The 24,850-nt window shown below is 40.1% G+C and overlaps 1 protein-coding gene across 2 annotated transcripts in view; it reads left to right on the top strand.

Annotated features, from left to right (window-relative positions):
* LOC139950866 (uncharacterized) overlaps window positions 1–23,279 on the top strand; it is a 76,518-nt gene extending 53,239 nt beyond the window's left edge. The window contains exons 1-7 of one of the 2 annotated variants that reach the window (XM_071949702.1): window positions 8,689–8,764; window positions 14,241–14,373; window positions 14,554–14,909; window positions 17,140–17,226; window positions 18,214–18,333; window positions 19,147–19,674; window positions 20,662–23,279. In XM_071949702.1, the coding sequence (XP_071805803.1) occupies window positions 14,615–14,909; window positions 17,140–17,226; window positions 18,214–18,333; window positions 19,147–19,674; window positions 20,662–22,250 (2,619 nt within the window). In that variant the 5' untranslated portion in view covers window positions 8,689–8,764; window positions 14,241–14,373; window positions 14,554–14,614 and the 3' untranslated portion in view covers window positions 22,251–23,279. Of the gene's footprint in view, window positions 1–8,688; window positions 8,765–14,240; window positions 14,374–14,553; window positions 14,910–17,139; window positions 17,227–18,213; window positions 18,334–19,146; window positions 19,675–20,661 lie in introns of those variants that run through there. The other variant, XM_071949701.1, reaches the window with a different exon arrangement.
* Window positions 23,280–24,850: the final 1,571 nt, after the last annotated feature.

Below are 24,850 nucleotides of genomic sequence, written 5' to 3' on the forward strand. Positions count from 1 at the left end.
GACAATTCTTAACAGAAACCATTGACCCCAGCTCCAAAGTGTTAGTTGACTAGGGTCCTTTACCTAAAATGCACCACCTAAACTGTTGGATTCTGATTATGGTAGTAAATCAGATCCCATGTAAAAGCAATCTGCTAACTTAAAGGCATGGACACTATTGGTAACTGTCAAAGACCAGTCTTCTCACTTGGTGTATCCCAACATTAGCATAAAATAACACACCTGTGAAAATTTGAGCTCAATCGGTCATCGAAGTTGCGAGAAAATGATGAGAGAAACAACACCCTTTTATTATTTTAGTGAGAAATTACATCTTTCTCAAAAATCTATGCTACTTCAGAGGGAGCCGTTTCTCACAATGTTTTATACTATCCACAGCTCCCTAACGCTCGTTACCAAGTCAGTTTTTAAGTTAATATTTGTTTTGAGTAACTACCAAACGTGTTCCTTCCCTTTAAAAACACGGGAGTAAATCCCGGGGGATTCCCATTCTTACTGGACCCGGGAATCCCCCGCATTTTCCATACGGTGAAACAAAAGAAAGAGCGGATACAAAAACGAAAGATTTCAACGAAATGATATGCAATGAGATTGTATTCTGTGAAATTATCAAGTGCTTAGCTATTACGTAACATAGGTTTTAAAGGCAGTGGACATTATTGGTAATTACTCAAAATAAAAGCATAAAACCTTACTTGGTAACGAGTAATGGGGGGAGGTTGACATTGTGAGAAACGGCTCCCTGAAATGATGTAGTTTTCGAGAAAGAAGTAATTTTCAACGAATTTGATTTCGAGACCTCATATTCAGAATTTGAGGTCTCGTAATCAAGCCTCTGAAAGCACACATGACTTGGTGTGACAAGTTTATTATTATCTCGCAACTTCGACGACCAATTTAGCTCAAATTTTCACAGGTTTGTTATTTTATGCATTTGTTGAGATACACCAAGTGAGAAGACTGGTCATTGACAATTACCAATAGTGTCTAGTGCTTTTAAACTATTCTGTGACGTCACTCTATTGATGAAAGTGTGGATTATTTGTACGTATCCACTGCAGGTTCCTACCATCTACAGTTAAGTGTACAGATTAAAGTGATACTTTAACTTAAAAATGACTGTCTTTCCAAAAGTCGATTTTATCCACGAAACTACACTTTCGCGTCCATTCTCCTGAACGACACTGGACACTATTGGTAATTACTCACAATAATTGTAAGCAAATACAAACTTAGGCCTATTTGGTAACGAGCAACGGAGCGCTAAATATAAAACATTGTGAGAAACGGCTCCCTCTGAAGCAACGGAGTTTTTGAAAAAAAAGAAGTAATTTCACACTAAAACATTTTTGAATTGAATTCGAGACCTAGGCTGAGGTCTAGAATTGCACACAACTTGTGCGACAAGGGTGTTTTTTCGTCCATTGTTCTCGCGCAACTTCGACGACCAATTATTGATTTCAACTTTTCACGTTTGTTATTTTAAGCGTTTTGAAATACACCAAGCGAGAAGACTGGTCTTTGACATTTACCAAAGGTGTCCTTTAACACAAACTTGTCCCAATTTATTTATGCAACTGTGTCCTCGTCTAGGTCGCCGTTCAATAACATTAAGCCACGCCCATCAGCCGTGTCCCTCTTATACAACACGTTCTTAGGTGAGTTTACATAATTTGGGGGATTTGGGGGAGGTAAAATTCAGTCCCAACGTTAAAGCTCGCATCAGCATACAGTGATCATTCTTTCATAGATTAAAAGGATACCCCAACGCCTATACTCTGGCCTTTGTATATTATTACGTTTACGTTTCACGACGTTCGAGTTACGTTAACCGTTAAAGGCACTGGACACCTTTGGTTTTTGTCAAATACCAGTCTTCTTATTTGGTGTATCTCAACATACGCACAAAATAACAAACCTGTGAAAATTTGAACTCAATTGGTATTCGAAGTTTCGAGGGAATAATGGAAGAAAAACACCCACAGGTTCTTGAATTCGAGGCCTTAGCTGAGGTCTCGATTTCAACTCAAATATTTAAGTGAGAAATGACTTCTTTCTCAAAAACTACGTTACTTCAGAAGGAGCCGTCTCTCACAATGTCTTAAACTATCGATAGCTCTTCAATGCTCGTTACTAAGTAAGTTTCCATGCTAACAATGTTTGTGTTAGTAAACTACCAATAGTGTCCAGTGCCTTTAATTTAAAACCACTCGTTTTGTCCGCCATCACTCTTTCAAAGCCATTATGGTTGGACAGTGGACACAGCTCTTTTTTGTGTGTAAGACGGTACTTTCAACTCGGTTTAGATTGAAGTTCGTTCCAATTTGACTAAAAAAAGAGTGACACAGATTGACTTTTACTCTGTAAAGAGCGAAACTGACACCAGACAAGATATGGTAAAAACTTTGTAAATTTGAATGTTGTCATTTTTTTTTTTTTTTTTTTTTTCATTCAGGTTAAATAAACCATTACCAAAGTGTTCACTCTGTAGTATATACTACCAATGAAGGAACAGAAATCGCTCAATTTCACATCGCGTCTTTTGAAAGGTTTAGGCCTTACTGTAAGTCCATAGAGAAATGACCCTATTTATGGTCAGTCTGATATTCCGAACAAATCCATCTTCACGAAGTTCTCTCAATGGTTCCTATTTTTATACCCGTAAACACTATTGATGGTTACGCTCTATATGACTTGTATTCTTACGTCACGTTTCCTTTGCGCGCTGTTCATTCATAACTTTTCAGTTGTGACTGTATTCTTGTTACGGACAAAGGAGACGCAACGTACCAAGTCACGCAATACTTTCACCATCAAGGCCGGTTTTGTTTTGAAGTCCGGAGACCTTGCTGGCCGGAAGTCATTCTGGCCTGTCGCCAATTTCTGTTTGTGTCCATGGTGGATTTAGAGTCCCTCAATTGAAAATAACAAATAACTTTCAAGGTGCTGTTATAACTCACTGCGTTGTAAAGAACACGCCAAGGGTGTCTTGCATAATCGCAGGTATGTCTGATGGCCCAATGTCACGTCTTTAATCCTAGCTATAAATCAACCTGTCTTGATGGCTGTCCATTGACGTCAGCGGCACCTGTTTTGGACATGCGAATCCCATGAAGCATTTTTCAAGTTCAGGTTTGGAAAAAAAAAAAACCCAAAACCAATGAGACCTAACTTGGTTTGAATGATCTCTTTGTTTACCCTCGATGCGTTTTTCAAGTTCATGTTGGATGGGAATAAACAATACTTTACGTTTTTAATAATCTCTCTGTCTTGCTCGATGCGAGTCTTGCTCGATATGAGGAAATTGTAAATTTCTACTCGAGCTTCTCAATGGCACCAAGGCATATGAAGGCAATCGCCTTCATTGCCTTTGTAAAGGGTCAGCCTATTGTCTGTTCTCGAATCTGTGACAAGAGATGCGGAGTTTTCACTTATTGTGTCCTAAAATATGCCTAAAATATTAACAAATCTGTGGAAATTTTCACTCAATTGGTCTTCGACGTTGCAAGAGAATAATGGAAGAAAAAACACCCTTGTTGCACACATTTGTGTGCTTTCAGATGCCCAATAAAATCCTTCATTCATGAAGTCTTTAAATAATTATTTGATGGAGAAATTACCTCCTCTCAAAAACTATACGTTACTTCAGAGGGAGCCGTTTCTCGCAAGTTTTATCAACAGCTCTCCATTGCTCGTTACCAAATAAGTTTTCATGCTAACAATTATGTTGAGTTCTTACCAATATATAGAGTACAGTGCCTTTAACTATACCCAGAGTGCACAAACATACACAATTGTAGCTCACCTTTAAGCGATTTGGGGTTTCCCCCCTTCACCATAAAGTATTACTTTTGAATGACCGGAATTCCACTCCCCACCCTATCCTAATTGTGACTGACTGTATGATTAGGCTTTGTCTTACCACCCCCAGTATACAATAGTGTGAATGTTATTGTCAAATTTAATTATTCACTTTATTCTCGAGAAAATGATTCACAACAAATTCTCAACGACACCCATGCTCTGTTAATGTCACGATGACAAGGTATAGTAGTTGTAACAGACCAATATCCGCACTTCATGTAAGCCACCATAATACATGAAATCACGAGAAAAAAAGTGTCAAACCCATGATCACTTTCAAACATTTCGAGCTCAAAACTACACATTTTGTGCAATTAACACTAACCATGGCTTACAATGACTTGAGGTGTTGCGTGGTGAGGTATTAATAATGGTTTGCGGTATTGTATTAGGTGTGTATGTGCTTGCCAGGTAGGGTTTGTTCTTAGAGAACTGTCTTTCTTTAATGATTCTACTAAATATAACGCGGAGTAGATTTATCAGATTGTTCGGGAGACTTCTCAGTTCTGGAAAGAACTGGCCTGCTTTTGGAAGGTATAGAAAATTGGCTGGGACTACTTCTTGGCCTAGTTTTCAAAAAGCTATACAACCCAAACGTTTTCAAAGTAGATCGCCACTTTTTTGCTTTTTGGGGGGTGTATGTTTCCCGGGGTTTGTGTACGATTATGAAGATTTTACTGGCCTATAAGAGAACATGTTTCTTGATGGAACAACAGCTCTGGAGTTGTTCAGCAATATTGCAATTTCACCAATGTCCTAAATGATTATATGAAATAATGTGCTCCAACCATTATAACTTCATCTTCCTATACTGTGCAGAAACCTCCTCTGGAGTATACTCGCACTTGAAGGACCAAAAATAATAGTTTGACCACATTGTTAGAATCAAAATCGTTAATGCAGACAGGACACACCAATGACTTTGAACACTGATCGTCTGTGTATTAGTATAGTCCTTCAAACAAGGACAACTCGACCGTTTGGTAATCAGATCTAGCCCCATAGGGCAATAGCCTTCCTCTCTGAACAAAACACAAGGTTTTGGGAACCAGATTTCGGTACGTGTTAAAGGCATGGACACTATTGGTAATTACTCAAAATAATTATTAGCATAAGACCTTACTTGGTGACGAGTAATGGGGAGAGGTTGATGGTATAAAACATTGTGAGAAACGGCTCCCTCTGATGTGACATAGTTTTCGAGAAAGAAGTAATTCTCGATGCCCCTGAGAAACGTAAATATTTTGAAAGAAACTTCATTGTCTTGTGTCCTACGTCATGTACGTACCCATTCTGAAAGTCATTTTGTGTCTCATTATTTTACCTATTGTATAAGCTACAGTTTGCTATAGATGGGTACAGGAGGAGGACCAGATGCTGTCAGTTGACCTCGTTTTCAGTTCACAGAGGAGAGATTCGCAGTCAACTCACACTTTTAAACAAGTACACATGCTACATAAACAACATGTACAAACGTGACCTCGGACCAATCATAACACATGGAAAGCTTATACGTCTCTGCAAGTTTATCCAATTAAATCATTGTATCCAATCAGTGCCCGTCTCTATCCGCAAAGGCCCACAAAGTCTATGATCGCCCCTTCACTTTCTTTATGTCTCGCCTCATGAGGGCGCTATTCACATTTTGACTGTGTGGTCTATCTTATTGTAGACTTGATTCAAGTCCCGTTCTCGTTCGAGAGGTCCCTAGGCATACCCGCCGCCGTCAAACTGTAGCTATTGTGGTCCCGAGAATAGGTCGGGGAATGCAGAGCATCACACAAAGCAGTAGTTTTCTGAGATTGGCACGGGATTGGGACTTGAGTCAAGTCTAATCTTATTGGTGACTGAGAGACCACTGGGCCCTGTTGCATACAGGCAGTTAAAGGGACACGTTGCCTTCATCGGACGAGTTGGTCTTTAAAAAGCGTTTGTAACCGTTTGTTGTAAAATGCATTATAGGTAGAAAGATGATATAAAAGTAGAATACAATGATCCACACAAATACGCCTCGAAATTGAAAGTAAAAGGAAAACCACGCAACTTCGAGGCATATTTGTGTAGATCATTGTATTCCTACTTTTACAACATCTTTCTAACCATAACGATTTTATAACAAACGGTTACAGAACGCTTTTCAAGGACCAACTCGACCGATCCAAGGCAACGTGCCCAGCGTAACTAAAAGCGCATATAGAGACAACTGTTTACTGCAATAAGATCATCAACCAAAAAATAACTTTTCATTTTGGTTAATTTCCTGGGCATTTTTCGCCCAGCCGAAAATTATAAAGCAGTAGGTCTGGCCGTGCACATAACGCTGCTTGATGATCACAAAAAGTAGTGTTAGCACAAAACGCAGCCAGCAGCAGAGTGAGCAAAACTCCTATGTCACATGTACAAATTGTGGCTATAGCAACTTTATAACGATGATGATCATCTTAGCATGACCCAGTGTCGTAGAGAAATCTGTCCGCCGGAGATTTCACCAAGAATAGTGAAACAGTAACATGGGCTGATTGAGGAGAGGGATTCAAAATAGGCCTAAACAGTTTGTCGTATGGGGGGGGGGGGGGCGACTTTCTTGGGGACCAGAATCCCCTGCCACACCGGCAGTCTTATTGTGACCAGTAGACTTAACTCAAGTCCCAATCCCGTCATGGCAGTGCTATCGCGCATCGCCAGAAAACTATTGTTTTGTTCCCCGCAACCTGTTCCATTCTCGGGACCACTTTGACGGCGAGCGCGCACTGGATAAGGCGCTAGAGTAGTGCAGCTAGTAGTGCAGTTGGCGCGATATGCTTATAGCATGCTAATAGGGACGGACCTCTCACACGAGAACTTAAATCTAGTGACCCTTAGGATCCTGCAGGGGATCCCCCGGAAGATTCCTTCCCTCCCATGCTGCTTGCTGGCAATTGCACTAAAGCCTGTAAGCATTACAACTTGCTAAGCACAGAAAACGGATTACCAGCCAAAATTGCATTAACGGTTGTGATGAAACGGTGCCTCACTCGGTTTATGCTTAGCAAAGATTAATTTGCCTGAAAGCAGTATTTTCTGCTTAACAGCGTTATGAATGTGTGCCCAGGTTATGACTTTTTCACCTTTCTTCCTCCATACACTCTCTATAGGCCTATGAATTTATTGGTTTCTCGGGATGGGAGAGAAAAAAAGGGTTAGATGTCCCTCTCAGAATATTTAAAGGAACACGTTGCCTTGGATCGGTCGAGTTGGTCTTTGAAAAGCGTTTGTAACCGTTTTTTATAAAATGCATATGGGTAGAAAGATGTTGTAAAAGTAGAATACAATGATCCACACAAACATGCCTCGAAATTGCGTGGTTTTCCTTTTACCTTGTCGACTAACACGTCGGCCATTTATGGGGGTCAAAATTTTGACTCCCATAAATGGCCGACCATGTTAGTTCGCACAGTAGAAGGAAAACCACGCAATTTCGAGGCAAACTTGTGTGGATCATTGTATTCTACTTTTAAAACATCTTTCCAACCATTTGCATTTTATAAAAAACGGTTACAAACGCTTTTGTTTTGACCAACTCGTCCGATCCAAGGCAACGTGTTCCTTTAATAATAGACAGATTTGAGAGGCCAAGAAATTGGAAACGTTGTGAACAGGACAGTTTGCCCAATATTGTGACATGCGGGTTGTTGTTGTTTTCCAACTTTATGTATTTTGGATAAGACTCTGAAATAAAATTACTCATAAAAAAATATTAGTCACCTAGGTGTTGAGAGATGAGACATTGCTTGTATTTTCAAGAGATTAAATCTCGGCCAGACGTTTTGAAAATCAAACTGGTGTTATAAAATTTATGAGACGAGCCTCAGGGTGAAAGTTCAAAAGTCAATGAATGATTTCCCCTGTACTGTAAAATGCTACAAGACTTCTTAGTGTTTTTTCCGTGTATTTTTGAATACAGCAGTTTGCTCTGTTTGCTATGGGAGTTTTTGAACGATGTGGGTCAAAATTAAATCCAATGCATTATGGACAACAGGGGGCGCTATACTGTGTTGAGAGGCTTGATAAAGTAACAACGAATTGTTGCACGCTTCGGGAATTCCCCCGTAGTATTAGTTGCGGTAACGTAACCCTCCTCCCGACGGCCCCAGGCCGGAGGGTTACGAGACTCTTTTGATCAGAAACGGTTGATCTGGTCCAACACGTACAATTTCGACAGCTAGTCACCAGATTTGCCCCATTTTTACCACTTTCAAAAATCATGACACAAATTCAGGGTACGAACTTAATCCGCAATGTCTAATGCAGCCTGCCATAATACTCAAAACACCATTTTAGGAAATATTTCGAAGAAAAAAGGACAAAAACTTACCAGATCCCGGAGCGAAATCCCAGGTTCATATTTTGAACCTGTCGCATAGCCTTGCTCAAGGCAGTCGCATTATTCGCTCCGAAAAGACGCCGCTGTAAACCCACCCGTATACCCTGTGCGTGGTGAGTGCGATCACACCGCATGACCCACCCGTATGCACACTGTCACATCGGAATCTGGTAAGTTTTTGTCCATTTTTCTTCGAAATATATTCTAAATGGTGTTTTGAGTATTATGGCAGGCTGCATTAGACATTGCGGATTAAGTTCGTACCCTCAGAATTTGTGTCATGATTTTTGAAAGTGGTAAAAATGGGGCAAATCTGGTGACTAGCTGTCGAAATTGTACTTGTTGGACCAGATCAACCGTTTCCGATCAAAAGAATCTCGTAACCCTCCGGCCTGGCGGCCGTCGGGAGGAGGGTTACGTTCCGGGCCTGGCGGCCGTCGGGAGGTGGGTTACGTTATCGCAACTACCGTTAGAACCAGGAAGTGGACCCAGCCTGGAAAGACTCAGACACGATTTGATTGACCACAGAAAAGAAAGGTAATTATTTTGGAGATTAACAGATTTCTCTCATTATTTTTATCAAAATATCAGGCGAACTGCTGTGTAGCTAACTGCAGTTTTCTTGAGGTACTTGGTTTACTTGGAATTGAAAGTAAATATTATCGACCCTCATGTGTTTTCGGTCCCCAACTTTGATTACCGTGTATCGCGAAATTGTGCAAGCTGCACCGGTGACAGAAGCTATGCAGTTTACTCGCGGTCTGTATTTTCATCAGGCTTAATCATGCTGAGAATAAAGTTTCCTGTCGTTAGTTATGCTCAAAACATTTATAAAATGATTGATTTTTGGTACTAATCACTAGTGCATTATTATGCCAACATTCAAATGAGTCAAAGAAACATCATCCAACCTCAAAAGTTCAAAACAAAACTAGACATGATTGCATTTGTGCACAAATGCAGAGCTGTTTCGTTAATAACAATTTAAATTTTGTCAACTGAATTTGAAATTTATTCTTTTTTTAAAGCAGTTATGACTTATCCAGGCTATTAAAAAAAAAAAATTGGATTATTCCATGTTCGGATAGCAATTTATTCGTTAAAGGTGCAAAAATCGAAAAAATCATAAAATATCGTGTGATGACGTCACTATAACATCATTTCACAATTCACGAGAGCTTGCCAATATCTAACAACCTACCAAGTGTCAACATAATCGCATAATTACTTAGAGAGTTATATTAGTTCAAAAAGTGCACCTTTAGGGCCGCATCACGTGACCCCCAATGACGTCATTGATCTGAAACTTCACACATATGATGGCTGCCTGACAGTTAACGTGTGTGTAAAGTTTGAAGTGATTACAAAAAACTTCACCACACACATCTTCAAAAAGTCCATTTTGACGAGTTTTCAACCTGCCGCTAGTGGGCGCCGTTGTATTTTGTGACGTCATTGGTATTTTTTTTGAACTGCCCACCCTTGCCACGCACTAACATCGTTAAAAGCAACTTCATATCTTTTTTCAATTTTGAATTAGAGGGCCACTTCCGGTTTCGACCGGAAGTAGAGGTCATGTGAGGTCACGCACACGAAACAAAATGAAGACCTTATTTATCCCTCCCCAATCCCGCAAACAGAAACCTACGGTCTCTTGTGGCTGATTTGTTATAAATTTTCAAATATTTAAAATACAACACCTTTAAGATGACGTCACGTGACTTCTGATGATGTCATAATGACATCCTTGTTTCGCAATGATCATTGCACCAATACCTTTCATCCCTGAAAATTTCATTGCAATTGCTCTTTGGGAACATTGCAAATCAGCACTTATATGAAATTTTTCTGAAGATGACAAATAAAAAAGTCAACTGATACACAAAACTCACCCAACACTAGCAGACGCAATATGCACCGAGAAACTACAGACTCAACATCTCTCAGCTCAGGTATCAATTAATGTACCATTTGGGTCCAACTCAGCGATTGTGGTTTTTCATTGCAATTGCTCTTTGGGAACATTGCAAATCAGCACTTATATGAAATTTTTCTGAAGATGACAAATAAAAAAAAAAAAAATAATAATAATAATAATAATAAAAAAAACTTTAACAAAAACAAGAGCTGTTTCGCTGCGCTTCGCTACGAAACAGCTAATAATTCAAATTTCTCAACTGAGTTTTAAATTTGTTGGGTATTCAAAGCAATTTGCCCAATGTGGCATAAATAAAACAATTTTTTGGATAATACCATGTTCAGATAGCAATTTATGTGTTAAAGGTGCAAAAATTGAAAAAAATCATCAAAAATCATGTGATGACGTCATCATGGCGTCATTTCAAATTTCACAAGAACTTGTCAATATCCAACAACCTACCAAGTTTCAACATGATCGCATAATTACTTAGGGAGTTATATTAGTTCAAAAAGTGCACCTTTAAGGCCGCGTCACTTGACCCCCAATGACGAAATTTTTCTGAAGATGACAAATAAAAAAAAAAATAATAATAATAATAAAAAAAACTTTAACAAAAACAAGAGCTGTTTCGCTGCGCTTCACTACGAAACAGCTAATTACTATCTGCTAGATTGAGTTTCATTCTGCTATAGTCACTAGATGGATCACGTGAGGTGGTTACTATTTGGGATTCTATGGTGTGCCAATATGGGGAAAATATTAAAATATTTTAAGTGAAAATGACAACAATTTTTTTTTGATTTACTCATGCATACTGTAATAAATTCCGATAAGCGTAATAAATATTAAGTCTACATTAAAGAGAAAATATCATAGATTGGTTTCTTATCTCCTGAAACCAAAAATTACTGGTCTGAAATGGGGGAAAACGGATTGTTATGAAGTGTGAGTGCATCAAGGGGTGTGGGGGGGGGGTGTTTTGCTTTCATGCCTAATGATATCTCTGGATTCTAATAAAGTAGCCATAATGCATTAGGACAAAAATGTAATTAAATTTGTTAAGTAGTAATTGAATAATATTTTTGATTTATTTTGCACGCCATACTAGCTTCTGAATATTCAATAAAATGCCAACCAATGAAAGGTGTGAAAACATATGACGTTGCTCCAATGTCGTGCATGCATAAGCACTGTTAATGGCCGACTGTCTCTCGCAACGTAAAACCAAAATTTCAGCACACCATGAAGTGAAAGTGTTATTGTAAAAAAAATTGATAGATGATTTGAAAAAAAAAATATTTAGTTTTTGATTGTGAACAATTTTCCTGTTATCCTACTGAAAACACATGACACCAGGATACGTCAGGAATTACCATTTCCGAGCGACCAGAGCGTACGTCATATGCGCTACACGTGCTGAAAATCAGGGAGACGCGGAAATCCCATTCATAATGGAGTTCAGACAACTCGTCCGTCGGACAACTCGATCGTGCGGACAACTCGACGGACGGTTTTTGTAACTGTCAGACAACTCGACTTTGGACGAAGAGTAAGACAAGTCGACGGATCGCCGACGGGCCTCTCAGGCACAGGACCAGGAAAAGGGGGGGGGGGGGTGAGGCAGAGGGTTAGGTATAGTCTAGAGGGTAAGGGTTAGGGTTAGGGTTAGTCTAGCCCACCTTGTTGAGCTGTTAATGGCTCTCTTTCAGAGCTGGGAGTGTACTAGTATAAAACATTGTGAGAATCGTCTCCCTCTGACTGAGTCTGAAGTAGTTTTACTTTTAGTTTAGTTTTCGAGAAAAAAAGTAATTTTCACCTGAAATATTTGAATTTGATTTTGAGACCTCAGAATTAGATTCTGAGGTCTCGAAATCAAGCATCTGAAGGCACACAACTTCGTGTGACAAGGGTGTTTTTGTGTATTTGAATATGACTTTGAGACCTCAGAATTAGATTTTGAGGTTCCGAAATCAAGCATCTGAAAGCACACAACTTCGTGTGACAAGGGTGTTTTCGTGTATTTGAATTTGACTTTGAGACCTCAGAATTCGATTTTGAGGTCCTGAAATCAAGCATGTGAACGTACACAACTTCGTGTGACAAGGGTGTTTTTTCTTCCGTTTTTATCTTGCAACTTCGATGATCAATTGAATTCAAATTTTCACAGGTTTGTTATTTTGTGCATGGAAAGTGAGATGAGTGGTCTTTTGCATAGTAACCATGAGGTGTCCAGTGTCTTAAGAATTAAAAATTAGGCCTCATTAAAAAAAATAAGAAAATAAAAAATAAAAAATAAAAAATGCTATCGTTGTGCGAATAAAAGAAGAAACAAGACAAGAAAGAAAAGAAAGAACAAAAGAAGAGGACAATGGAAGTCTAAAAGAAGTGAGAAAGAGCAGATCATAGGTTGTGGTATGTACATATATAAAAAAAAAAAGTAAAGGCTGGTAGGGTAGTGTTAGCATAAGTTTTGGCTTAAGCAAAAAATACTTGCTCAGTAAGATTAGATTACCGGCCAAGACTCCACTCAGTTATTATACCCAGAAAACAGCAGCCAAATACCAGTCACAAGCGATGCATATATGGAATTACATTTTGCCATGTGTAAAATAGGCAAGCTATTTTCGTGCTTATAAAGGAACACGTTGCCTTGGATCGATCAAGTTGATCTTTGAAAAGCGCTTGCAATTCAATAGTTCGGAAAATTAAAATAAATAAATAAATCACCATGAAAGGATGCTTTCATTTATTTATTTATTTAATTTAATTTTCCGATCCCATGTCAAAACTCATGTGATCTGGAAGGGGACTAATGTAGTGAATTCCTTTAAGAAGAAGTAAAGCTTTCTTTGTGCACCAAAGACGCACGCTTTTGTTCCCTTCTTCTTTTGAAAACGAGGGGCGCATAGCAAATGCTCGTCCATTCCTTCGTCTGCTCTGGTCAGAGAAGGTTCTCGATTAATAAGGCAGTTTTCTTCGCTACTATTTTCCTTAGCCAATGTAGCAGGTTTGGACTTGGCTTGGTGGTGTTTGCCCCTCACAGGGAATAACCTGCTCATTGGTTAAAGTTGTAAGTAATATATATTAATTATTATTAAGTAGTTATTACCCCGCCTAGGCAGTTGCAGGCCAATCTAAATTGCATTGTTGGTAAGGTTATAAAGTTACTGGACTCTTACCACAAAAATGAAACTCCGTTCATATACTCTTAGTGTCCCAATGATTTCCTTCCTCCTGGTGTCCCTTTTACATGTACACGTATAGTTAATTACACTTTCGATGACTTCCCAACTAACAAATATATCCAATCCATGGATGAAATTATTTCTGAAATAAGACGGAGTTGTAATTGTAATGCAATTGCAACGGAGGAGTTGAACCTGGCAAGTTGTAGGCTAGTAGTACACGAAATTATTTAGTTAAATTTTGATTATAATTTCAATGAGTAAGATACCATTTTTAAAATTCATAAGTTAAAAAGAAACAATACGTGTAGCGGACTTTGTGCATAGTTTAAGTATTTCCTTGTTTCTGTTTTTTGTTTTCAATTTAAAGGGTCTATGTAACATTTGTAGGACAAAAAACACAATGTCCACAGATTTACACTAAACTTACACAGTTTGAAAATAATGATAGTAGAAAGCTTCCCGGAAAATATTACGTGCTGAGGTGCTATAGTTTTTGGGAAATGAGTAAAGCAATGTCTTGAAAATAATGTTCGTCTCATGAGACGAAAATCATTTTAATCATATACAAACAGATTTTCATGACATGAAACGGCTCCCTCTGAAGTAACGTAGTTTTCGATCAGAAAGAAATAATTTTCACGAATTTGATTTTGTGACCTCAGAATTAGGTTTTGAGGTCATGAAATCAAGCATCTGAAAGCACATAACTTCAAGTTCATGTGACAAGGGTGTTTTTCTCTTTCAGTATTATCTCGCAACTCGGACGACCAATTGAGTTTAAGTTTTCACAGGTTTGTTATTTTTTGTGCATGTGTTGAGATGCACCAAGTAAGAAGACTGGTCTTTGACAATCTCTAAAAGGTGTCCACTGTCTTTAACAATTTTTGTTACTTCTACATTACAGCCTTTACATGGTCATCAACAAGGCAAACAGCGGACTATGGTGGAGGAGAGTGGCATCACATGATCGCTGGTGATGGTCACGACGACCATCGAGAAGGCACCCAAGCCCAGGCTTCGGTTTATCAATTAAGTCTGTAAGTACACAACACTGAGTAAATAGAAATGTGACACTATACAAAAAAAAACCGTATAGAATAACGCCTGAGTTGCTATGACAGTGGCCATATTGTTGGGCAGGCCGTATGCGCGTCTATACGCGTACATAGTGTCCAGTGCCTTTAATGGAATAAGTTCCTTTGTTATTTTCTCCACAGGGCCTTTTGTCTGCAGCTTTCTACACTTTTGCAATAGGGTCCCCTCCCTTCTTGAAGCAAAATGGCTGGTGATAGACCAAGAGACCATAACGAATTACTTCTAGTTTTGAAAAGGACTTTAACCGATGAAGCTTTGTGGGACATGAAGATGGTAGTCAGAGCAAGAGAATTTGGCGGCTTCCTAGACGCGGAACTTGAGAAAATAAAGTATGTGAGGGACATGCTATTTGCGCTGGAGATCAAAGGAGTCATAGGAGTCGGCAAATATGGAAAGCTAAGAGAAATTATGGAGAGCATTGGCTATGTGGCAGTTATTGCAGATATTGATCGGACAGAACAATACTTGAAAGAAAAAGGTACGAATTAAAGGTAGTGGACGCTATTAGTAACTAATCAAAATAGTTATTAGCATAAAAACTTACTTAATCAAAATAGTTATTAGCATAAAAGCTTACTTGGTAACGAGTAATGGGGAGAGGTTGGTGGTACAAAACATTGTGAGAAACGGCTCGCTCTGAAGTAATGTAGTTTTCGAGAAACAAGTAATTTTCCACGAATTTGATTTTGTGACCTCAGATTTAGAATTAGAGGTCTCGAAATCAAGCGTCTGAAAGCACACATTTTCGTGTGACAATGTTTTTTTTGTGTTCATTATTATCTCGCAACTTCGACGACCACTTGAGCTCAAATTTTCACAGCTTTGTTATTTTAAATGCATATGTTGAGATACACCAAGTGAGAAGACTAGTCTTTGACAATTACCAGCAGTGTCCACTGTCTTTAATGCCAGGTCACACTGCAGCGATAAAGTAAACGATAACAATAACGTTGCAAAGAAAACACATTCTATTGGTTGAATTGCTCCACACAGAATACGCCCACGCTCATTTAACAAATCGAGGGCGTGTATTTTTATCGTTCTCATTTTCGTTCAACTATCGGGGCCTGTGTGACCGGGCCTTTAGGGAAATGTTATTGGCCCAATGACCAGGGCACTAATGTAAAGCGCATTGAGACGGTTATTGTGAAATGCGCTATATATAAGGATTTGTTATTATTGTTATCATTATTAGGTGATACAGGAGTAGAGGATATGGTTGGATTGCGACCTCATGCTACAATCCCGGCCAAAATGCTTGGGCCACCCTTTCCTGATACATCAGTTCCCTGTGCACTTCCCATTCACATTCACATTCAAAACATTTGCCCCCCGCCCCCCCCGCCCCCCCCGCCCCCCCGCCCCCCCCGCCCCCCGCTCAATGTTGACTGTAACTCAGAACACAGTCGGCAAATGGAACCAACATTGAAAGGGGGCAGGGGGGCCCAACGAGATATGGCCGGGATTGTAGATGAAGAGGTGAAACTGTTAATTGATTGCTTCTTCATGTAACCAATTTTCTAAAGCTGTGAAAGAAAATAATGTCAACTATTTTATTTGTTCACCAAGTACATGTATTCCAGGAATCCAGCCGTCGATTTCACCAAACTTAGGACTTAGGGCGAGTTAAAGGAACACGTTGCCTTGGATCGGTCGAGTTGGTCTTTGAAAAGCGTTTGTAACCGTTTGTTATAAAATGCATAAGGTTAGAAAGATAATTTAAAAGTAGAATACAATTATCCACACAAATTTGCCTCGAAATTGCCTGGTTTTCCTTTTACTTTGCGAACTAACACGGTCGGCCATTTATGGGAGTCATAAATGGCCGACCGTGTTGGTCGACGAGGTAAAAGGAAAACCATGCAATTTTGAGTGATACTTGTGTGGATCATTATATTCTACTTTTAAATTATCTTTCTAACCTTAATGCATTTTATAACAAACGGCTACAAACGCTTCTCAAAGACCAATTCGACCGATCCAAGGCAACGTGTTCCTTTAAGTTCGGTAGCCATAGCAATAGGGCGCATTGAACCCATCCTCAGGACGATTAACTCGTCCTTTACCCGTCCTCGAGATAGGATTAATCTTAGCGTTTCGTGAAATATGCTGTAGTCCCAGCAAACAGTGCAATCTACCTTGGCTAACACAGACCTGGTTACTTTTTCTGGAATAAGTTATGAAGATTTTTATGTGCTCAAAAGTATTTTGATATTTACAGCTTTTTTTAAATGAAATTGCCGAATGGTATTACGGAGAAGATTCAATTCTTTAAGACACTGGGACCTTTGGTAAATGTCAAAGACCAGTCTTCTCACTTGGTGTATCTCAACATATGCATAAAATAACAAACCTTGCAAAGATTTAGCTCAATTGGTCGTCGAAGTTGCGAGATAATCCCCCGAATGAAAGTAAAAACACCCTTGTCACCCTTTTCAGATGCTTGATTTTGAGACCTCGGAATCTAATTCTGAGGTCTCGAAATCAAATTTGTGGTAAATTACTTCTTTCCCGAAAAGTACGTTACTTCAGAGGGAGCCGTTTCTCACAATGTTTTATACTATCAACAGCTCCCCATTACTCATTACCAAGTAATGTTTTATGCTAATAATTATGTTGAGTAATTACCAACAGTGTCTACTGCCTTTAAAAAAGGACCGGATCAAATTTGACTGATTTTGAAACTAAGTCATTTACTTTCCAACCAGGTTATGCTATTGTGTCGGCAGCTTCCAATACTCAGACGACATCTACGAGGGTTGCACAACCACATCGGCTTCGAGATAACTCCAGTGGTAAGTTTTTTTTTTTACATTGGCTCTGGTTGTTAAAACAGCTTAAGCCATGTTCGCACTGGGTAAACGTTTTGGGTAACTTTACCATGACGCTTGATGAGTAAACGCACCTAGAAAGCTAACTGCTTGTCCAAGGTGTGGTATAGACCTTTATCACGGTGTGGCCATCTTGATTTTACTCCATTCAAACTCACTGTAACCAAACTGAGGCTGGACGAAATAATAGTGTGGTGCCATTCGCAATGAATGTTAGCATTCATTACTGTTATTGGAAACAGGGAACATGACCAAGATGGTGACAGCGTGATTAAGGTCTATAGGGGTGGTCGTGTTGTGCGGTCGTGAAGGTGCATTATTTTACAAGGTGCGAGTAAAAACATCCTCATCATCTTAAAGCTGTTGATGGGTCGTGGTGGGACTCATGTCTCTCACTGCCGGAAGGGCCACTGCCTGAAAAACCTTGACTGATGGTGCTGTCACTGCTTCCAACGCCGGGTAAGGCCGTGTCCGAATTGGCGACTTTGGCTACAGCTACGGCTAGATCAGCACGTCTGTCAGTGTTGAAGAATAGGCAGACGTAGCTGTAGCTGAAGTCGCCAATTCGGACACGGCCTAATATTCTGATGGGTAAATCTTCCCTCCGTCCGCAGTTAGATTTAATTGACGCAGGTAGAATTGTACAAAAGATGCCACTTTTACACGCGTGATCTAGGCCGGTGAAAGGTCACTGGATTTTCTGGCTTGGTTATACTGACCTGGGCGTAATTTCATCGAGCTGCTTAGCACAAAAATTTGCTTAGCATGAAATTTTTGCCTTGTTGTGAAAAAGTAGTTTTGAAAAAGTATAATTTGCATTGAGCAAATCTAAAGAATGGCGTAGGCTGTTTGTATCAGTAGGAGTTACTTGCAAATACTTCCCCCAAAACAACGCACAGAAACCCATGACACATTTACATGTAATTGACACTGTTTTTTAATATTTTGCAGAGATCTCTTTAGCAATTGGACAACTTGAAGAACTGGCGATCACAAACACACCCGAGTTGGACGAATTACGTCCTAGGTTACTGGAAGCTGCAGCTTATCAAGCTGCTTCTGAATCGCCCAGTAAGTTATTGAATCATTAACAATACAAAATGAATCACGAAGTGAAAGAAGTTAATGTTGATTTGTTTGTTTTACGTTTATAAAAAAATTAGTTATACCTTTGAGACATACGTTGAGTTGAACAAAACCAGTGCTCTTGTTTGAACAAGCAACCAGACAAAAACGATAAAAAAGTAGTGCTATTACATGTACCGTTGAATTATTTTAGTGAGGTGTGTACTCCATGGAATAAACCTCCAAACGAACGTCAGCATTATGTTTCACGGGTATACATCACTCGCTGTTGTATTCAACACAACAGCTTTATGCATCAGTGATTGCCAAACAAAGGCCCCCGTTGAGCCCACGAAGCCGTTTGCGGGTTGCAGGGGCCATTTGCGAGGCCCCGCAAATCTCTTGCGTGGTCCCCGTTAATTTTCTCGTGGGCCCCCTCACCCCCCGCGGGTATTTTGCGGGGGTCCCTGCCACGTACTCGTTGCCCCTCGCGGGTTACCCTCGGGGGCTTGGAATTACTTGTAGCTGGTGCTGTACTTACTAAGATACCTGTTTGATCAGCAGTATTTTGTGCTCATCAGTATTTTTTAAAGAAATTACTGATTGGAATATAAACAAGATCCAATTACATAAATAGACCATCATAAGTTTGTCCAATTTCTGAACTAAATCATTTAATAGATGATAAATTTGCATCGGGTATAGAACATTCATTTTGGTTTACCCATATACACAGAAGTGTTTTAGCACTGTATCAGTATTTTCTCAAGTTCTGTGCAAAATAAATAAACATAAATAAATCATTTACTTTTTAACCAGGTAATGATATTGAATCGGCAGTTTCCCATTCTCAGATGACAACCACAATGGTTTCACAACCACATCAGCCTCCAGATAACTCCAGTGGTAATACTCAGATGAAATCTATGAGCGTTTCACAACCAAATCAGACTCGAGGTGACTCCAGTGGTAATACTCAGATGAAATCTATGAGCGTTTCACAACCACATCAGACTCGAGGTAACTCCAGTGGTAATACTCAGATGACATCTGTGAGCGTTTCACAACCACATCAGACTCGAGGTAACTCCAATGGTAATACTCAGATGAAATCTATGAGCGTTTCACAACCACATCAGACTCGAGGTAACTCCAGTGGTAATACTCAAAAGACAACCACGAGTATTTCACAATCACAAGAATCCACAGATAACTCCAGTGGTAACACTCAGTTGACAACCATGAACGTTTCACAACCACAAGAACCTTCAAAAAAATCCAGTGGTAAAACTAGGATGAAAACCAAGAGGGTTTCACAACAACATCTGCCTCGAGATAACTCCAGAGGTAAGTTTTAAAAAAAGTTTTGTGCATTGGCTTTCTAGTTTAATAACATGAGCACTAGTTTAAAAACTATAGCAAATTCACTTGTAGTGTCCAATGTTCCCTGTGGCAATCACGACAGTGGGGGCATGGCTGGCTAGTGCGTAACAGCGCTTGCCTCTCACCAAGGTGACCCCGGTTCGATTCCCGGCCAGGGCAATATGTGAGTTGAGTTGTGCGTTGGTTCTCTGCTGTGACACGAGGGTTTTCCAGAACATCCGGTTTTCCTCCCTCGGGAAAAATCAAACACTTTTGATCTCTGGCTGTGCGCCGTGGTCATCGGGTTGATGTGGCTGGCTGCCAAAGGCGTCCTTGCATGCCTGCTTCTCGAACACGTAGCTCAGCTCTTAGCTGCGAGAAAAGATGATTAGCCTCCAAAATTATTGTCATTATATTACTATTATTATAGTGTGTCCACTGCTCGAAAGACTAACCAGCTCTAAACACCTTTCATCATCATTTATCATCATTTAGCGGTCGCAACCTAGATTCCATTCACAACGTCATGCCAGAGGTGTTTATCCCTCATCATGTTTGGAAGGTCCTCAATTTCAGACTCTGTATCTCTACCTTTAGAATTCTATTATATAAATGCATGTCCCAAAATTGATGTCTTTGCACCCCCCTTATAGCTATGCCTTTGCATTAGACCCACTTCAGCAGAACTGTCCCCCCCCCACCATTTAAAAAAATCTGGACTCGTTTGAGAGTCAAAATTACCCAAATAAAAAGTGGCATTTTATGAGCTTTTATTTTGTATTTTAAGCATTTTGAAGAATATTTTCCTGTTTGCGTGCAGTCAATGTATTTATTCAAACGTTAGATTTTCTTACAATGAATAGTAAATGACAAGAGATATTTGTTTTCGAAAAAACTACAGGTAAATGTAAGCATGTTTGTGCAAGAGAAAATTCTGGCGACACTTTTATTTCTTTACTTTTGTTGTGACAGGAGAAACTGCTAGAACTACAGATGGACCCAGTCAGGCTGCTGATAAGTTCGAGGGGACTTTGAGAAAACGATATATGACCACTGGTAGCTTTGTGCAGATAATTCCGTTGGTTGGGGATGATACGAAACCCATCAGCAACATCTACACGAAGCTGAAGCTACAATATACCGAATACAGAGGAAAACCACTGAAGTCATACATGGACTTCTTCTTGGAGAAGACCAAGGAAGGGGATTCAATACGAAGAATCATTCTGAAAGGAAGAGCTGGTATCGGGAAGTCGACTCTCGTTGACAAGATGGCTTTCGATTGGGCAAATGGTAATCAAAAACTCCAGAAGTACAAGCTCGTGCTCATCTTGAAGATGTTCGCTTTAGAAGACTCCACAGAGCTAATTGATGCCATCTTTCACCAGCTCATAGATGAAGACCAAGATATAAATAAAGACGATCTTTGGTCGTATATTACTGACAACCCTGCAAAGGTGCTGATTCTCTTCGATGGTTTTGATGAGTTTAAGACCACCAACGTTTCAGAGGCATCATTGTCGTCTGGTAACATCTATCAAATCCTAAGTCGTGAGGTACTCAGAGAAAGTTGTGTTGTGGTAACAACTCGTCACTCTCACTTCCGTAAACTGGTGGCCAAATCACTGATCGGGAAACCTTTTGTTAAAGTACAAGTACTTGGATTTACTGAACAGGATATTGAGCAGTACATTGGAGAATTTTTCTCTCGGGAACATGATCGAGCAGAGGGACTCATCCGTACAATTCAATCCTCAGATGACCTGTTTGATTTGGCGACTAGTCCTCTACTCTTGCTCTTAATGTGTTTAGTATGGAGAGAGCAGTCGACAATTCCAGGCACAATGTTTCGACTTTACAAAGATGCCTTGGGGTACATGTTCAAGAGAAACCGACTTCCACCAGATGAGGCCTCACAAGTTGTGACAAAAGTCGGAAAGAATGCTTTGGATGATCTGCTGTCGCCGCATCAGTTTCTTTCATTTAAAGAAGGCGACTTTGAAGACGGGGCGCTAAGGTCTGCATTGAAAGCAGGTGTTCTCACCAGCCAAAGGGTCGTCAGAGGCCTTGACACTCGACACAGCGTGTGTTTCAACCACCGAACCTTCCAGGAGTACTGTGCGGCCATCTTCTTCCAACGCTTACTTCAAACTGATAAAAAACAGTTTAACACAAATCTTAACCGGGTTGGAAACATCATGAGAAATGGTTCCCAAAGTTTGGAGTACTTTCTGCGTTTTTGTTGTGGCGACAATCAGTTCTGCACAAACAAGGTGTTGAGCCTTATACAGAAATGCCAAAGATCAACGTTCGAGGAGGAGTTGTCGCTCAAGTGTTACTTTGAAGGCCAGTTTGCGGACCTACCTTCAGTGGATTTGGTCTCAGAGGACATGAGGATTGAAGGTCACAGCAATGATGGTCTGCGGGTGTTACTCTACTATCTGAAACGTGTGAATGCTGATGACAAAAAGCAAGGCAGACGAAATACCAAGTTCAACAAACTAACAAGTCTGTTATTTGAAAGAGGTGATGAGTGGAATGACAAATCTCTCCACTTTTAACCGTAGATGGTTTTGAGGTTACTCCTGCCAGTAGTAGTAGTTGAGTCAGAAGGGTTGTCTTCAACCGACGCCATCTCGGGAACCTCTGATGGTCGTCTTCCATGCATCCCGGTCCAGCATCAGCGTCCGAAGCTCCTTTTGTTGCGTCCGTCCTTCAGCTGATCTACGAATGTTAGTCTCCTCCTGCCCTTGCTCCTGTTTCCATCGATGGGTTCACAAAGAACTTACAGGCTCACAGCTAGCACTGGATGGCGGATACAGTGGCCCCCTCCCGCCCTGAGCCCCTACTTTTGTAATGGACATTTATCACGATTCTGTCCCGATCATGTTCCCTGTATTCACAAGCATTAAAGAGCGCTGACTCTCGTCCCACAAAGAGGAAGCCAGACTATCTCTTCAAAGCCCCAATTTGGGTACCCGAGCCTAGGCATGGAATTACACGCAGTGCCCCTTCAAAAGTTTCCAATTGACTTTAAGATTTTCCAATGGAAGTGCCCTTCGCAAAATAAAAATGGCCTTGCCCTTTCATTGGTGAAACTCCAGGCCTCTGAACCATGTCCCGATTTGAAGCTGCGACTTTTGCTGAGGGCACTCTATTTGACAACGCTCATTCGCAAAGGTGCATATTGGTATAGATATGGATCAAATTTGATCACCACAATGCACCTATTTCCAAGCTTTACGCGCACGCCCCAGTATTTGTGAAAAGGTCTTTGATGCCCAAGCCCCCCAGCCACTCACTCGGACATGACCCCTTTTTTCAAATGGTAGAAAATGTGGTGGCTTCTCCAGGCTCGATTAATTGAACCCTTTGCATTGATAGTGCATCACTTGCACACATCATTTACATTTATAAGTATTATTTTGTAGTTTCTTTGGTTTTTTTTTGTGGGGGGGGGGGAGGGGGTCATGGAATTCCTGTGTATCTTACAGTTGTTTCATATATTTGTGTTTTTTTATTGGCTACTTGTTTATTCTTTTTATCTGTAAGGTGTCTTTTATCTGGAAAGTGCCTTGAGCATCTTTTGTAGCTATCATTAAATGCTTTTATTTTTTATTTTTTATTATTACATCAGTCATGTGATGAAACTTTTGTAATGAAGAGATGTTGACAGTGATGTAATATATGTGTTGGAAGGAAAACACAAAAAGGGGTAAACAGGAGTTAACTGAACCCCCCCCCCCATCCCCCAAAAAGAGCCAAATATGTAGATGTAGTAATGTAGATGTATTCGGGAAAAACAAGGTACATTCTGCTGTTAAAGCAGTATTTATAAATACCCCAGACAGTTTCTCTACTCCTATTGGTGGAGAGCGCGTCACGTGGGGGTGTTTAAACGGTTGATAATGACCAGTGTTTATAACCGGCTGGCTTCCGCGTGTCGGGTGCGCAAGATTATCCTGGGGAACGCAATTTATAGCTATTAGTAACAGCATGTAATCTACTTCTAAGCGCACGCGCATAATCTATTTTTAATCGTGCGCGCGTCGCACAACCCATGCGAAACAGACTCTTCACAAAGTTTTTGAAAAAAATATTTTATACCTATTTTCAACTTGTCTGTAATTGTATTTTTTTAACAGTTTTTAACAAAAGGGCATTTATGAATGGGAATAAGGGTAGTGACTCGTTCTTAAACCTCTGTTTAAAACCTTGCAGGGTCGTTGCCGTGCACTAAAAGCCCTCGCTCTCGGCTCGGGCCTTTATCACACGGCAACTTGGGGGTTATTTTTGATTCATCGATGACACTTCAGCCACACATCAACAACATTGTTCGTTTATCATTATATCACATCAGGAATATAGGTAAGATTCGCAAGTACTTGGACAAAAGTGCCATTCAAAGACTAAAGCAGACACAGAGATTCAGGACTTCAGAATGTACTCTTTATAAGCAGAGTGTTTCTATATAACAATGCTCTTTGTTAACCAGGGTTGACTGTAGTTAGGAAGGGACTGTAAAACATATTCCACATGTGAGGCTTTGGTCCGACGTGGGATTCGAACCAAGGTCCATCAGGTCAGAACTAGGCTACGACGCCTGATAGAGTGTTTCTATATAACAATGCTCTTTGTTAACCAGGGTTGACTGTAGTTAGGAAGGGACTGTAAAACATATTCCACATGCGAGGCTTTGGTTCGACGTGGGATTTGAACCAAGGTCCATCAGGTCAGAACTAGGCTACGACGCCTGATACCAGTACCTTTACAGAGATTGTTTTCAAATCAATCAACAAGTCTTGAAAGAGTTTTGGTTGGTCTAGATTAAAATATTGAAGTTTTAGTCTGATCAAAATATCAAGCGTAGAAGTGTTGATTGTGAACATAAAGTACGCGGCCAACATAGTAACTGTCAAAGACCAGTCTGTACTTAAGGCCTGTGCAAGACCATACTGTACTTAAGGCCTGTGCGAATCATCATATACCGGGCGTGTATGCTTCGTTTTTAAGAGGCAAGGGCACCAATCGCCTCTGTTGCCTCTGTGAAGTATCGGGCCTGATATAATTTACATGGAATAACAAGCTTGTGGTACATGTATGTGGTCACAGCATGTGTTTACATGCACTTGCTGGGTAGATTATGCCGTTACTATGTATT

Source organism: Asterias amurensis, chromosome 18 (genome assembly GCF_032118995.1).
Source record: "Asterias amurensis chromosome 18, ASM3211899v1".
Taxonomy (NCBI): domain Eukaryota; kingdom Metazoa; phylum Echinodermata; class Asteroidea; order Forcipulatida; family Asteriidae; genus Asterias; species Asterias amurensis.